The sequence below is a fragment of the Nanorana parkeri genome, unplaced genomic scaffold (assembly GCF_000935625.1).
Source record: "Nanorana parkeri isolate BGI_ZX_2015 unplaced genomic scaffold, ASM93562v1 scaffold62, whole genome shotgun sequence".
NCBI lineage: Eukaryota > Metazoa > Chordata > Amphibia > Anura > Dicroglossidae > Nanorana > Nanorana parkeri.
This window is the reverse complement of record NW_017306330.1, coordinates 1,723,505-1,741,010: the sequence shown is the minus strand read 5'-3', so window position 1 is coordinate 1,741,010 and position 17,506 is coordinate 1,723,505. Positions and strand designations below refer to the sequence as shown.

At 45.6% G+C, this 17,506-nt stretch overlaps 1 protein-coding gene across 1 annotated transcript in view; it reads right to left on the bottom strand.

Annotated features, from left to right (window-relative positions):
* Nucleotides 1-444: 444 nt before the first annotated feature.
* The window catches only part of DIAPH2 (diaphanous related formin 2), a 909,560-nt gene continuing 892,498 nt past the window's right edge, over nt 445-17,506 (bottom strand). Inside the window, exon 27 of the mRNA XM_018576282.1 lies at nt 445-709. Coding sequence (XP_018431784.1) covers nt 645-709 — 65 coding nt within the window. The 3' untranslated portion in view covers nt 445-644. The remainder of the gene's footprint in view (nt 710-17,506) is intronic.

The window sequence follows — 17,506 nt, the reverse complement described above, 5'->3', positions numbered from 1 at the left end:
AAGAGCCCCTTGCATTGGTTGGAGAGAAGTTGGTTGGGAGGGGGCAGGATACTTGCACAAAAAAAAGGGAACCTTCTGTTTGGCATGGGAGGTTTTGCCTAAAGAATAGGCACTCTTTATGGATTAAGGCTGCCAGTTACTTTAACACTCTTATACTTCTTTTATCATGTGGTGTTTACTTTATTTTGTCCACCAACTGTATTCACAAAGACATGCTATCACACTTCTTAGCAAACATGACTAGGCGCTGCTACAATAGCCTAAGTGTACCAGCCATATCCTTAATGGAGTTCCCCTTTAAACCAGGCACTGGAACCGGCAGCAATAAGCCCCTGAGGAGCCACAAACCACAGTAGACAAGCAGGCTGGGGCTTGTAGTTCCTCAGGGGAAAGTTCTGCTCTTCGTCTTATATAATGACAATCTCTAACACTGTTTACAAGAGGTTTTTTTTTCCTTTAACTCGTTTCATTTGACACGAGCGCAAGACACAGCGTCCCTTGAGTTTTCAAAGAAACGAAAAGTCGTCTCTTCTCTCTTGCCAGTTTTTTTTTCTTTTCCGGTGGTGCTTTGCCCCAATCGCTGATGTTCCTTTTGTACGGCAGTAATGGGCGCAGTGCCAAATTCTTTGTCGGCGCTCCGCGGCTCATGTAGCAAGCGGTCTGCCGTAATGCCTCGAACGCGACCTTTCCAGAGCAGGTAGGCGATTCTCTGAAATATAAAAAAAAGAAGAGACGGTGAGTTAGTTGACGGGATTAAGAAAAAAAGAGTTGTCTGTCAACAGATCTTATAAAACTATTTGAGCTGAGTATGTAAATAGATTTCTGGAAGGCGAAAACAGCGCGGCGTGCGGCGCCGGGTTCAGGAGGGCGGCAATCAGCGATAAATGACTTTCCAAATCACAAGGGACAGCGGCAAACTTCAACTGGAGATGGCGGGACACAAAATAAACGGGAGGTAATGGCATCGCGGGAGAAATTCTGGCAGGTTTGACGCTTCAGATGTCTTTAAAAGGTGCAGACAGACGGTGGAGAAAATATACAGACAAGATGGGAAACTTAATGGAACTCATTGATCACTTTTTTTTCTTTAATGTAACCTTGATAATGTTGCAACTCGAATGTCATGAAAACTACTTTCAAAGAATTCTAGAATTCTTCGATTTATCAGTGACAACAAAACCTCCTATAATGTGGAGTCACTTTACAACACATAAAATCAACCCATAAAAAACAAGGTAACTAAGAATGAGCAACACTGAGTTTTCATCCCCCCAAAGCCATTTTAGTTCAGGCTCCTCTCCTGAACTAAAATGGCTTCCTCTGATTTCAGTGCACACTGTGAGCTTCTCACAATGTGTATTAGAAGCTGCAGCAAGTCAGATAGAGCCCACCTTATTTCCTGGCTGGAGGACGTCCAGGATAATCTATCTAGCATTTTCCTTCCCCAGCCTGACTGTCCTTCGCTCACCGCTTTCATTTATTGGATTTCAGTTCTTTCAATCATGGAGGTTCTGCATCACATGTGGGTGTTAATACAGGATACAGTAGTTATATGGAGGTGCAAGAGGAACCAGTGAGAACTGGAAGGGGATGGGGGCAGATGCAGGAGACTGAAACTCCTGAAAGTGTTCGGTTAAAAATTCTGAATATTACTCAGGATCAGAGCATATACAACTTCCCCTCTGAGACCTTATGGAGCACTGAGAGGACTCAGACCGCTCTACATCATTTCCCCTGGCAGTTCCCCACACCACCCTGTGATCACATGTAGGACTAATGGAACTCTAGAACACCTCTCTATATAACTTCCCCTGGCAGTTCCCCCCCACCACCCTAAGATCATATGTAGCACTGATGGAACTCTAGAAGACCTCTCTATATAACTTCCCCCATTCCCCCTTGAGACCACATGTAGCCCCAACTGAACGCTAGAAGATCTCCAAATATGTAATTCCCACAACAGTCTCCCCTTCGCCTCTGGCCATACTAACCAAATTCTAGAAGACCTCTCTATTTATAACTTTAAGTCACCCCTTCTCTACCACCATGTGGAGCACTGATGGAACTCTAAAAGACTTCTCTATATAACTTCCCCCAGCAGTCTTCCCTTCTCCTTTAAGACCACATGGAACACTAACAAAACTGTAGATGTTCTTCAGCCTCCAGCCACCAAGTGAATATAACCTACAGGTCTCTGTCACCTCACCAATTAGCTACCTTACTCTACATATGTCCTACCAAGAACCATTTGTGCGTCTCTGTCGTGCTCCCGAACCAGTACAATTGCTGCTGTATTTTCCACCGTAACTTTCATTAAAAATAGATTGCCCTCCTCGGGGATTGTACAGATTAATTAAACATTATCAGTAATAAAAAATGAAATGTTACAAGCGCCAGAATATTACTTAAATATTGTTTCATTACGCTCCTGTCTGCTTTCCGCAATAAATTCAGTTCAAAACACAGCGGAGCCTTTTTGTGGCAAACCTGGCTGGGAAGCTACTTACCTGCAATATCGATTTCCCCTGGCAGTTCCCCCCGAGATCATATGCAGCCCTGATGGAAGTCTATATAACCCCCCCCAGTCCCCCTTCCCCTTGGAAACCATATGGAGCACTAATGGGACTCTAGAAGACCTCTCTATATAACTTTCCCCTGGCAGTTCTCCCCAAGATCATATGAAGAACTGGCTGAACTCTAGAAGACCTCTCTATATAACTCCCCCCAGCCCCCCTGGAGACCATATGTAGCCCTGACAGAACTCTAGACGACATTTCTATATATAATTTCCCCCCGGCAGACTCCCCTTGCTCTCTGTATCCATACACGTGTCCATATAGAGTTGAGGTGCTTACAATGTCATTCATTCTGAGTGATGGAAGGCTGACATCTTTCTGTTCCTCCTCTGCTGCCGCTGCCTACCAAATGACTCATTCAGGGTCAGGGTGGAGCTATGGACATCAACAACATGTAGGTGGCGGCAGGGCCATCTTTAATATTGATTGGACCCTGGGCAAACGTTTTGTTGGGCAGCCCCGACCCACACCCACCATGCAATGCAGAGCCGATAAGAGGAGACATCAGAGGGAGACGTGACCCGGTGTGAGACATCACGTGGTAACGCTATGCGGTGTACGGCAGGGGCGGAACAACACTATGTGAAGCCGATCACACAGTAAACAGAACAATATCGCATGTGTATCTTTTGCGGGCTAAAGGGGCAGCTGCTTTGGGCCCAACAACAATGACTGGGCCCAGGGCCTGCGGCATAGAATAACGTCAACCTTCAGTCATTCTGAATTATTCACTTTGTTTCTGCACGTATTCACAGGAACGTGGACATGCACACCGCCTGACATACTTCAAAAATAACTGGATCGCAGGTGCATATTTTTTATTTTTATATTTGGCTTGCGTAACTCAACAATATGGCGGAAAACCTACCCCATCGCAGCTGTGTGCATGGACCCACAGCCCACAATACTGCTGTGTTCTGTTCCTTTAAAAACTGTACGCGTTTTGGATCTTAATGCCACGCTTTGTACTTCCTTAGCAGGTTTTGTTGGAGCGCAGGAACAAAACAGCTGATTTATGTGTTTTGCCGGATATTTACTCAGTGACTTTTAGGCTGATCATAAAAAGAAATGTCCGCGGTGGATCCCAACTCCCTCCTATGTGTTCACAAACAGCAGTCATTTACACACAATGGCTTTATGCAAACGCCACCAATATTTATTCCCCTTTTAGATGAAGAATTAAAGGATAAAATAGGCGGATCATTGCTATTCAGAAGGAAACCGAGTGTTTGGAGGACAGGCGCTATTCAGGATAAAAATTAATGAAAAACATAAAAGCGAGCATATAAAGTAATTTTTTTTGTTTTGAAGGATGAATCGGTGCGATTTGCTATAACAGTAAAACGGACTTCTGACGTAAACGGCGAAGTACGAATCTGTCGGCGGGTTATGGGCAGGATGCGGGCCATTGTAAATCGCTTTTGGAAGGACGCTGTTTTTCTTTGCAAACGGAATTCAGAAAGCGGGTGGAAGAGTCAGCCTTGCCCTCGCTGTCCTGTATTCATAGTAAATATGCCGAGAATATATGAAAAGGATTTCTATGACTCTTCTTGTGTAGAGCGATGAACATGGGATGTAGAGATACACCGATACAAAATGCGGAGAACAAAGTGGAAACTATACCCCCCAATATCACAGAAATATACATTGTATATGAGACGTCTGCGCTCTTCTGTGTATACAATGTATATTATAATGATAAAACTGGGGACAATGAGAAAGCAAATCTATTAAATACTTTCTTCAGCTCTGTGCACACCAAGGAACATGATATAACTCAAGTCCATAATGGGGATAGCAGTGCCTTTACCGAACCACAATGGCTGACTATTGATATGGTCCACAAACAGATAGACAAAATTAAGGTGAATAACTATAAAAAAAGTTAAAAAAAGAAAGAAACAAAAAATAAACCCATAAAAAAATTAAAACCAACCCTGCCACCCCCGCTATCTGGTTGGCATTCTCCTCAGCGGTGGGGGGTGTGCATTGCTGAACCCGGCCTTGGGGTGGCAGGGAGGGTCAATGCTGTCCTGTCTGCCAATCCCTCCACTGGCTCCCAATTGCCCAACAAATAAAATTCAGAATACTAACAACAACATACAAAGCCACCTACAACTCCGTCCCAACCTACATCACTGATCTCATCTCAAAATATCACCCAAACCGTCCTCTCCGCTCCTCTCAAGACCTCCTGCTCTCTAGCTCTCTCATTACCTCCTCCCACACTCGCCTCCAGGATGTCTCCAGAAGGTCCCATCCTCAGGCAGACAGAATGGGGTAAGGAGTCCCAATCTCCTACGCTGCCCACCTTCAGGCGATCCCTAAAAAAACCATCTCTTCAGGGAAGCCTATCTCGTCTCAACATAACTGCCTTTTACTTCTTCCAATAACTCACTCTAAACAATTATTACCTTTTGTATCACTTCCCCATCATACTAGATTGTAAGCTCTCACGTGCATGGCCCTCCCAACCCTATTGTTCTGAAACTGTATTGTAACTGTACTGTCTCCTCCATTTTGTAAAGTGCTGAGCAAATTGTTGGTGCTATATAAATCCTGTATAATAATATGGAGAACGGCAGGCTGCATACAATATATCTCGGTGACATCGCAGAGATCACTAGTACAAAACAAGCGGCAGCTTTCCCAAAGCAGAGCTAAATGTAGAAAACAACTACCCGCCCGGTGCCCGGAACTACAGGTCCCGGGTGTCAGGAGATAGGCATTCCACACCCCTGCTGCCCCTCTACTTCCTGCTACCCTGAGGCCAGGCCTTGGTTGGCCTTGTGGGAAATCCGGCCCTGGGTAACCCCACTGCAAGGGTTCATTTTTTGATTGCCTGGAGTTCTTCATTAAACTTCACAGGAATGTGCCCATTTGCCGGCAGCTGTCTCATTAGGAAAGCGCTGGTTAGGATATTCACCAGTGATGAATTGCTAGTAGTGGCATGAATGGAGTAGACAGATGGAACAAATGGCTCCCTATGGGGGTAAGCTACATACGTAGCACAAAGCAGCATTTTGTAGCAGTCAGTCCTATTAAATGACTAGAGCATTGTGTAATAATGAAAGACTGATCACTGCGACCCACTACTGGTGTAGCTTACCCCATAGGGAGCCATTTGTTCCATCTGCTTAGAGATAAAAAGCTTCACCCAATGAATAATGGGCAGTTATTGTAGTAGCACAACAGAGCCACTGCAAATCTCCAATGAAGAGCCGGTCTAATGAGGAGCTTGGGAGCAAGTGGGGACATTTCTCGATAGTAAAAAAATGTAGGGCTGCGGAAATTAACGATTAATCATTAGTTTTTTTGATCGATCAAAATTATTTTGATCGGAACTCACCTCTCCGCTGGCTTCCGGGTCTTCCGTCGGAGATCCGGTGACGTCACGGACTCCTCCCCCTTCCCCGAGTGGCTCTGCCGGCTAACGAAGTGAAGGGGGAGGAGTCCGGTGATGTAGTTGTCCGTGATGGGTAACGAAGGGAAGGAGGGAGGAGTCCAGTGACGTCAATGTCCGTGACATCACCGGACTCCTCCCCCTTCCCTTCGTTACCTGAACGGAATCACTTGGGCCGGTGAGTCTCCTGGTTCATGAGTGCATTGGATGTGTGGGCAATGTCTACAAGGCAGCTAAAATAAAAATTAAATATGTATCATGTAAAATCTACAATGGGAGGGAGATATGAGTAAACAATATTAAAGCTGGTGCACTAAAGACACTGAGGCCAAAAGATGTATTTAATGAATGTGCAGTGCTAAGGGTGCTTTTTTAGGTAATGTGAATGAGCATTTTATAATAAGTGAACGAGAGATTGTGGCGACACTAGAGAGCCCTGTGGAGACACTAGAGAGCCCTGTGGAGACACTAGAGAGCCCTGTGGAGACACTAGAGAGCCCTGGTTTAACCAGGGCTCTGTGGGGTCTCAACAGCTGTCTGTGGGGTCTAACAAAGTTGGTTAGACCCCACAGAGCCCTGGTTAGACCTTACAGAGCCCTGCTACCCAGATGAGACCCCCTCAGAGCCCTGGTGAGTCCTCAGAGAGCCGTGGTGAGACCCCACAAAGCTATGGTGAGACCCCATGGAGCCCTGGTGAGACCAGGGCTCTGTGGGATCTTGCCAGGACTCTGTGGGGTCTTGCCAGGGCTCTGTGGGTCTAACAAGGCTGGTTAGACCCCACAGAGCCCTGCTACCCTGGTGAGACCCCCTCAAAGCTCTGGTGAGACCCCTCTCTGTATGTGCGTTTTAATTAATCGGAATTAGTCGATTAATCGATGTAAAAAAAAATTGATTAATCGAACAGGAAAATTTTAATCATTACCAGCCCTAAAAAAATGTAATCCCTTATGTAGCAAAACTTTCAATGAAATATACCACTCAATAACCACACAGGATACAGTATAATGTCCTCCGTCTGCTAGCCAGTATCATTCAACCTAGTTCCTCTGAGCCCAGGTTATCCTGGACCTGCCCCAAGCCTGTGACTGGACAGTGAAAGGAGAAGCAGAGCAGTGATGAGCTCATCTCTCTTCTCCTATCAGCATGCTTCTTGTCAGCACATGAACTGATTGGCTCCCTGTAATGCTTCTTCCTCTCACACTCCAGCTCTGCTGTACAAGGACCGAAAAAGGCCGATACCAAATCAAATTAAGATACTCAAAAAAATGCATTTAATGCCGTATTAATGATTACAGAGCCGGATTCCTGCGACTTTTCTATCTGTCTGGAATTCAGATTTAATCATAAAACTTGCAAGGAAAAAAAATATTTTTTCTGCTAAAGTGTCTGTATGAGTCATGGCCGTTACTATAAATAATTAGAATATAAAAGCTGATGAATTGGCAGGGAGCTCCTACATTAAGTACAGCGGCATTAATGGAGTGTTAATAAAAGAACAACCTGTGCTTCATGGATGGAGAACACACAAAAAAAAAGGTGAAAATGCTGGAGACAGGTGTAGACGGGAGCGATCAACAATGAACCCGGCCTGGCTGATATGAATCCCTACTCATACTGAGCAAACTGACGATGGGAAAGATTTGCTTTTGGATTTCATATGTAGTGGTAACTCCAGCCCAACAAATCCCTCCCTCTCCCCTTCCAAAATCCCTACTGGAGGGTATTAGTAATACTACAAAGACATTCTAGACAATTGTGAGCTTCCAAACTTGTGGTAGCAGTTAGGTGAAGGCCCTTTTCTGATCCACCTCGGCCATAAAGACATGATTTGATGAGTTTGGTGGAGGCCCTTTTCTCTGCCAGTATGACTGTGTCCTAAAGCCAGCTCCATAAGCACATGGTTTGAGGAGTCTGGCGAAGGCCCTTTTCTGTGCCAGCATTACTGTGTCCCAAAGCCAGCTCCATAAGCACATGGTTTGAGTTTGGTGAAGGCCCTTTTTTGTGCCAGCTCCATAAGCACATGGTTTGAGGAGTCTGGCGAAGGCCCTTTTCTGTGCCAGCATTACTGTGTCCCAAAGCCAGCTCCATAAGCACATGGTTTGAGTTTGGTGAAGACTCTTTTCTGTGCCAGCATAATTGTGTCCAAAAGCCAGCTCCATAAGCACATGGTTTGAGTTTGGTGAAGACTCTTTTCTGTGCCAGCATAATTGTGTCCAAAAGCCAGCTCCATAAGCACATGGTTTGAGTTTGGTGAAGACCCTTTTCTGTGCCAGCATAATTGTGTCCCAAAGCCATCTCCATAAGCACATGGTTTGAGTTCGAAGAAGGCCCTTTTCTGTGCCAGCTCCATAAGCACATGGTTTGAGGAGTCTTGCGAAGGCCCTTTTCTGTGCCAGCATTACTGTGTCCCAAAGCCAGCTTCATAAGCACATGGTTTGAGGAATCCTGCGAAGGCCCTTTTCTGTGCCAGCAAAATTGTGTCCAAAGCCAGCTCCATAAGAACATGGTTTGAGTTTGATGAAGACCCTTTCCTGTGCCAGCATGACTGTGCTCCAAAGCTACCTCCATAAGCACATGGAGCTCATGATGGAGCTACCTCCATAAGCACATGGAGCTCACCTTGATACGTTTTGTTTGGTGGAACTCAACCCTACCTAACACCTTAACTGAACCACCAATTGTGAGCCGGGTCTTCTCATCAAACATCAGTACCTTGCCTCACAAATGTTCTTTTGGCTGAATGGGTAAAATTCCCACAGACGTCATACAACATTTTCCCAGAGGAGCGGGAAATGAGGGCAAGTTGCAAAGCAGAGCAACTTGATAAAAATGTCCATGGCCGTTTTGGAATGGGATAGCCAACGAGCTCATGAAGGTGTCATAGTGAGATGTCTACACACAATTGGCTATATTGTGTGTATGGCTGAATGGTAAAGCAAGGGGTTCCAGCAATTTTCAGATTCTGCAGTTGTGTAGCCTGTGTCATTGCTCTGCCTACTGGTCTTTGATGAACATCACTACTCTCTCCACTCTCTTTAGAAAACTCACCGACACACCTCCACTTCCCATACATCAGGCACTTCCTAGCTCTTCCCTGCAAGCCTGATTTCAACTTGTTGGACAACAAAAGTTGTTTCCGTCTGAAAAGTGTTACAAAGTAATGAGCGTCACATACAAAGAGAATATAGAGTATGAGAAATGGATACATTTCCCCAAGTAAATCTTTTCCCTGCTGGTGCGAAACTGTCACTTGATAGTAGGGGTAGACAACCTTGGTGCTCCAGTTGTTGTGGAACTACAAGTCCCACTAGCCATTGCAAGACTGACAGCCGCAGCCAAGACTCCCAGAGACTGCAGCAGGGGCTGATCTGTGTCAGACGATGGGTCCCTGTCATGTCATGAATCCTAATGCCTGTGCTCCGATAGAAGAAAATGCACTCCATTTCGGTCCTGGGGCAGCTGAAGTTATGTACAAAGCCCCCCACCCCCCTGTACTAGCAAGTGCTCCTCAAGTAGGGGGCTAACAGCTAACATTTGAGCCTTTCTACACAGGAGTCCCTTTAAAGGGTAAATAGGAAGTTGCTCAACGTGTTGACTGTTTATGAGTACGCAGCCAGTCAGGAGATGTAACGATGATGAAACTTCAGCTTGGTGTTCCATCAGGGCCCAAAAGACACAATCTTCTCTGATAACGTGCTTCCCCGGGGAGGTTATTGAATCCTAACTAAGGACAAGTCGTCATTAACCCTATTGGCAATGGGAAGAGCCGACGCGAGTCGTGGGTTGAGGCCAGCCGCCCAGGAAGGGGTTAAAGCCTTGTCTACAGAGTGTGATGGGGATGAATAATGGATGTCGGTGTGGATCCGGTAACATGGAACCTGATGGTTCAGGAGGAAAAGCAGAGACAGGTGAAGACGCAGGATACAGCCAGGATTAAAGCCACACTGCCACCTAGCCACCGACAACACACCTGGCAGCTGCTGCACCGTCCCTGCGCATCTGCAGAGCCGATCACCACCGGCAATGTGGATCTGGGGGGTCAGGACCGGGAGAGACAGGTGGATGCTTTAAAGGCGAAGACCGCCTTGTGCAAAAATGGAACAAATGCCGCCACATTAATAAAACAAAAATGACATTTTCATCACATTAATTACATCGCAGCATTCAAGCCCGCAGAGAATCGCAGCCACAACCAGCACGTCGTAGGTGCAATACACAGGCTCCAGGTCCGTACAAAGGGACGCATCTTCTTATATGGGGCTGGATGGAGGGAGTACAACCATGGACTAATAGTGCAGCTAGGCCTCGGTGTTCTGTTGTAGAACTACAAGTACCAACATTGCATGACTTTGACAGCCACAGGCATGACTGCAGCACCCTGAGGCACGATGGGGATTGTAATCTTACCACAGCTGGAGGGCCAAGGCTGCCCACCCCTGGGATGGGTCAATGCCCTGCCCCTGCCAGCACGACCTCTGCTACAGTGGCAGACCAGGAAAGGTGAAATGTATGCCGAATACATTTCAAGAGAGCTTTGCATGAATAAAGGAGGAGGGCTGCGCTTTCCTTATAAAGTCATTCTGCAATGTGTGTAATCTGATCTCACTGCTTTTTAGGTCCATTTATGAGCCTCTTAATGGCAAGTTTCCTTGCTTAGAGTCCTACTTACTATGAGTTAATATGCAATATGACATAAAGGATGGTTTAATCTTTGTATCTATTAAAATAAAATATATTATCGAGATACCTCCCCTCTGTCTACCATTCCCTAGGCACCATCTTTCGTACTCCGTGCTAAATGGTTTATCCAGGGAGGGTAGTCTCAGGAGTGCCACGAAATGAAGTATTTGTCGGAAGTGGAATAATCCACACCTTGCGATTGATAATACTGAAATGCCTTTTTCCTCTTTATGGGCGAGTTGAGACCTCGAACGTTATGGGATGCGAGTAAAATTGATTTAACTGGGGTCACCGTGTACTCCTATTTGATTATAGCGTTTGATATAACAGCCCAAAACCCAATCGCTGTCTACTTGGAAGTGTAACCTTTTCAGGTGCATCATGGAGTGAGACCCTATGTAGAAATTGCCCCCTAGACATGGGCCGAAACCCCTATTCTCCAGTGGTAACCAATAGGGAAGTCATGATAGAGGAAACAGAAAAAGGTAAGAAAGGAAGAAAAAGCCCGCCCTCAAGTATTCAGGGCGGCCTACAAAAAACATACCTCTAAAGACCGGGGAATTTATCCCAGGTCCAGTTCTGTAACCAGTGTATCGACTAACGTCAATACTCGGCCTGACATGAACCCCGGAGAGCTCTAACATCTCAGGGGGTCAGGTCAGGCCTGGGCGCACGACCACCCAGCACGGTCGACTACCCCCCCACCCCTATCCTTAGAAACGTTGTGACACTAAGTCACATCGATAATGCAACCTTTAGAGCCCATCGCGGGCTTGGCGTCTTTCCGCTTTGCGGTTCCACCCGCCATCCGGCCTCCTCTCTCGTCGTCCAACACCGCTCGGGATTCGAAGATGGCCCGGCTACTTCGTTCTGCTCGGGGGGGTAAGTCTGATCCGTCTAGGCGCCGAGCTCAGGACTCAGCCGTCCTTCCTCGAGCTCCGCGCATGCGCCATTCGAAAAAAAGTTTTTTAAATTAAAATAAAATAAATCTAATAATTTTAAAAAAAATTAAAAGTCCCCCACGCGTCGGGTGCGCCTACGTATGAAAACGACGAACGCGCTACACATGTTGGGTATCGCCGCGCACGCCGGGGTGAGAGCAATAATTATAGGGCCAGTATTTTGGGGTATCTCTAAATGAATGACCTGTGGGGGCTTTCAAAGCGTCTTCTATGGACTTTTTGGGGTACTGCAGTTTTTTGCCGTTTCACGGACACACGCAATTTGTAGCCTGGGCATGTTGGGTATCGTTTTACTCGTTGTAACCTCATCTTTTATATTTAATTAAAAACGGGTATTTTGTTGTGTTTTGGGACATTTAATTAAAGTTTTCATTCAATGTTTTTATTCTGGGTATCTAGCGCTTCGCCTGGAATTCCGCGCAATAGCTTGAAAATTGCACCGCCGGGAGTCGCACTCTTGTACCTCGTACATAATGAGCCGTTAAACAACGGCATTCAGTTTTTGTAAAAAAGGCGACTGACAGACAAGAAAAGCCAAATCTTAAAGACTTGACAATGTTGCCTTCGCAGGGCCTGTTGTTGTGAATACGTTGTAGCGTTTGGCTGTCAACAGGAATGCGGCCGGGTGGGAAATTGCGGTGGATTGAGCAGCGTGTCACCATGGAAGATATTTTATATTCCTCTGCTCTGTTACACCTTCCACCTCGCTATGTTCTGTGGAGGAAAAATATCCACTCCCTTGTTTGTGTCTTCTCGGTGTGACGCGCTCCCATCCGACCTTATTTATGCCATCTAGTGTTCATTTCTTACAATCGGCTGCATATAATACAGAACGGTTCACCGAGGACTCCCCATCCAGGCTGCCGGTGAAGGAGGAATTTAAAGCATAAAATGAAAAAGTGAATTAACTCACAACACCCTCCTCTCCCTGTCTCGGTTTTTGCTGCACTTTACTGCAGTGATGAGCATCACCCACCCCCCGCGCCAGCCCAAGTGCCTTTGAGGCTTTACGGCAACATCATGCATGAAATGGCAAGTGGTCATTGGTTGGCTAGATTTGTCACCTACAAATCTAACTCCTCCCCTCCTCTTCCTCTTTCTGTAGGGGTCCCCCAAGGCTCTGTCCTTGGACCCCTTCTCTATCTACACCTCCTCCCTTGGTCAGTTAATAACCTCACATAGCTTCCAATACCATCTCTATGCCGATGACACTCAAATCTATCTTTCTACTCCGCAACTTTCCCCTCAGTGTCCCTGCGTGTCACTAATCTACTATCCGACATATCCGTCTGGATGTCACCACACTTCTTAAAACTCAACCTTTCAAAAACTGAGCTCATGATATTTCCTCCCGCCCGTGCACCTTCCCCAACTTTTCCCTTGAGATTATTAACACATAGCATATATTGGCCACATTATATATAAAACCATACAGACGCCTATTGCAGTTTCCCTGCTACCTCCGTAGGCTGAATGACGAGCCCGCACTGTCACCATTATAAATCCTCTTCCTTCTTATGACATGCCAGCTCTTTAGCTTGGCATGTAGCTCTCGCTTTGAATTGTAAGGTAAATTTCCCTGCCTTACCGCTGCCCGTGCATTGTATATCAAGGCTTTAAAAGGACAGGCCCCAGTCCGCCGCGTGCCGCACATAAAGAGAACTAAGCCCTTGATATGAAAAAAACTGCCCGGAGATACAGTACAAGAGATGCCACGGAAAAAAAAAAGCCAGGTCAGCCTTATAGAAAGTTACACATGCATGAAAAAAAAGGGCGCTGGGGGATTCTCGGCGCAGGACAACAATTGAAGATGACTCGCTCCGCATTTACTTTCATTCTTTATGCATTTTAAGCATGCATTTCCGCGAGGAGAGGGTCTGACCTACTTGTCGGCGGTATTATACGGAGAGAGAACCTTTCTTCCCGGGCACCCCGGGCTCTCAGTTCTCTACGTATACAACTGTTTCCTTTTTAAGGCAAACTCAGGCCAAACAGCTGAATACGCAACTGAACTACATATAAGGGAAGGCTTTCTGCTGCCACAACATACTGTTCAGCCGCTTTTCCGATTTACTCATCAAAGGGTTCGGTGACACATGTGCTGCAAAGTACCTTATTGTGAGTTGCAGAGCTTTGTGTTGCCACAGCCCGTTACATTGTAATGATCCCCAATGCAAGGGAAATCACTTCTGTTCAGTTTGTCTTCACCCCAGTTAATGTGAGCTCTGTGGGTGCTCTGGGATGCCATTCAAAATGAATGGCACTGCAGCATATCGCACTGTACTTCGAGCGCTACTGTGCATAAAATATTCATACATTGACTTGCAATGTGCTTTTGAACTTGTTAGACAATTTGACTAGTCCAGGAAGAGTCAATTCCCTAGCACAGTCCCCTACCCCTTGCACATCATAGCCTTTTACTCTAATTACTCCCTGTGCTGGCACAGCTCCTCTATACATTCCCTCACCTCCCTACATAAGCTTTTATTTTGCAGCCAGGGGAGGAGTGAGGGACAATATTATAGTGTGTAATTTCAATGATAGCTCCGAGTCTGCTGGGGCTGTTGACATCACATCCAAGATGGAGGCACCCTGAAGGAGTTGAGGGCTTTTGGATCTCTACACAAGACCGGCATTTGCAGGTGAATAATATGCATGACATATGTTAAATGTATATATAATCTTATGGGAAGATTATTGCTGAACTAAATGGACTGGTGACCGGGCCTATTTAATCATATTTATTTAGCCCTGATGAAGTGAGACCACTAGAAGCCCCCAAAGTATGTTAGCATTTGGTATTTTATGAAGAAAAAATCTCTTTGTGGTCACTTAATATTTGGTCTGGCACTTCTGATTTTTTTTCCCTGTATGTCTAGAACAACCTTCCTCAATCTTCTTCCCCCAAAGGAGCCCTTGAAATAATGTTTAGGTCTCGGTGATGGTCAATGAGAAGAATGCCCCGCTCACTGTGGTGGCCAGTGAGAAGAATGCCCCACCTTACAGTGGTGGTCAGTGAGAGGAATGTCCACCTTACAGTGGTGGCCACTGGCCAATGAGAAGAATGCCTTCCTCACAGTGGCGGTCAGTGAGAAGAATGCTCCCCTCACACTGGTGGTCAGTGAGAAGAATGTCCTCCCTCACTGTGGTGGTCAATAATAATGTCCCCCCTCACAGTGATGGTCAATGAGAAGAATGTCGCCTCACAGTGGTGCTTGATCAAAAGATTGCTCCCTTTACAGTGGTGGTCAATGAGAAGAATGCCCCCCTCACAATGGTGGTCACAATACCACCCTTACAGACAGCTAAACTGATCACTGGCATCATGCAAATGGTTCTGCCATGTGGCATTGGACATGGTATTACATAGACGCCATCAGATGGAAGATCAATAATACACAGTTTGAGGAACCCCTAGCAACCTCTGAAGGAACCCTAGGCTTCCACAGAAATGGCTACTCTAAAATATCAACAGGGCACCACTCTGCACATTGCATCATGGCAGAAAGGGCCCTGTTATAAGAGGTTGCAGGGGGCCCAAGGTTCTTGATGACTGCATGACCTGCTTCTGTAAGCCGCTTTTTGATCTCTGCCTTTGCCGTGTATAGTATTTTACATGGGAATGAAACGTGTTCACTTTCCTCTTGGAGCTTTGGAAAGAGTTAACCAGAACTTTCTTCGCAAGAGCAGAACTTTCTTTGTTATTACATTGCCCTGTCACTTGTGTTTCACCTTTTATCATCTGTCTACCGCGGATATGATTGAAGGATTATGGCAGTCTTGTTTTCACAAAGCAGCGTAAGCCAAAAGGTAGAGTACAAAAACAAAAAAACTTGGAATCCACAAAGCAATATCCTCTGCTCAAGAGGAGCAAAAGATTGTGAGCTTTCGCGGATACATTTCATTTCTTTCTGTATGGAAGGGGGAAGCAATGTTTTGTCACAAGGTCTGTCCACCCTGAGCTGATCTTTCAGCCGTTAATAGATTCTGCAGAATCAAACTCCCAGACAGTCTGTTCTCTCGGGGACTCTATTACTGAGATATCAGCACCGAGGTCAACCTCTGTATACCTGATGTGCACATTATTTGGGACTCCCACCATCCCTATGCTGAGTTCTTGGATCTGCACACCTGCTGGGCACATTATGAGGGATTTCCTCCATCCCTGCACTGAGTTCTTCGGTCTGCACCCCTGTTGTGCCCATTATGAAGAGGTCCCACTATCCCTGAACTGAGATCGTGTGTATGTACACCTGGTGTGCCCATTATGAGGGACTCCCACCATCCCTGTGCTGAGTTCCCAGGCCTGTACACCTGCTGTGCTCATTAGAAGGGCATCCCACCATCCATGCACTGAGTTCCTGGGTCTGCACACCTGCTGTGCCCATTATGCAGGCAATTCCACACCCCTGCTGTCCCTCTACTCCCTGCTGCCCCGAGGCCTTGGTGGCTTTGTGGCAAATCCAGCCCTGGGTCTGGGTGGGCCTTTCTATTCATTGGACCAGATTTAGTGGTGGGATTTGGACAGGGCCATCTGGTCACTGGACAGGCCTGAGGCAGACTGTGGGTGGGACTCACGGTGTGACCGGTAATGGAATATTGGAGCATCTAAGGACTGGTGAGTTGCAATATAGTCATTTTTTATTCACTGGTTTTGATACACGTAAAGAGTTTTATTCCATGCAGTACTGGGAAGTGAAAGATACCATAAAGGAGCAACAAACTGGTATAATAAAAGCCCTGAAAGTATCTAATATAAATTATAGTATGATATAAATGATAATATAAATCTAGGCTATCATTGGATAATTAGTACATGGTTGATGTTTGCATGTCTCCTCCCAGAGCTCGGGATAGATCAGTAGGTAATACGAGTACCAGTATACTGTCTTGCAGCACCTGTTTGAGTGGGATTTGCAACTTGACAGCATGATGGCGCAACAATGTGAACAGAAAGCAAAAAAAGCTTTGGAAATCAGCTTTCCCAAAACACCTTTGTGATTTCATCAGCCAATATACAGCCTTTGATTTGAGCTCCTGGTGGGTAATGGGAACAAAAGTTGTTTTTCACCGCGCCGGCAAAGCGACGTGAATATAACAGATTGACTGTGGACTGAAGTAACCCGCGCTGAAAGCAAGATCAAAAGACATTTTTAAGCACGGCAAATGTGCATTTTCCATTCTTTAAGACAGACGAGCTTACATTAGTCCTTCTTGTTTAAAAGAAAATCGTCGTGAAGTGTTTAGAGGATCATTTTGGGATAAATCAAGGTGTACCTGTGTGAGCGGCGCACGTCGTCAAATCTATTATAGAGAGACAAAAGAAAAGCATGCGCCCTCCTTTGTGAAATCAGGAGCATGCCAACCAATGGGGTGATTTACACTCGTGGATGGAAGAATTTGGTTGACGATATGAAAGCATTTTAAATAAAGTGTCATTTTGATTTTTTTTTTTATTTATAAACAATATTTCTCATACAAATATGAGACGCATGCATGACATGGGATTCACAGAGCTGCATGGGTATTCTAAAGGGACAGCACAGCAAGAGATGTTTACCTTCAGACAACTGGAATAACCACAATTCATAGAGTCTGATAGTAATGTATTGATGGACCCCCCCACCCACACCCGGTGTCCGCTCTCATTTTATCTTCTCTATATTTTTTTTTTGTTAGTATAAGATTTAGGAGGCTCAGAATAAATTTGAGGGCCTTTTGCCACCCAATCAACAAGTGCTGAACAATGTTGGTTAGTAGTAAGTAACAACAAAATAAATAAAAAAGTACACATCGGGGCCTGATAACGATATATTGATGGTCCCCAATATTTTGTATATGATTTGGGGGTTTTGAAATACATTTTAACCCTTTAGCTGAACATT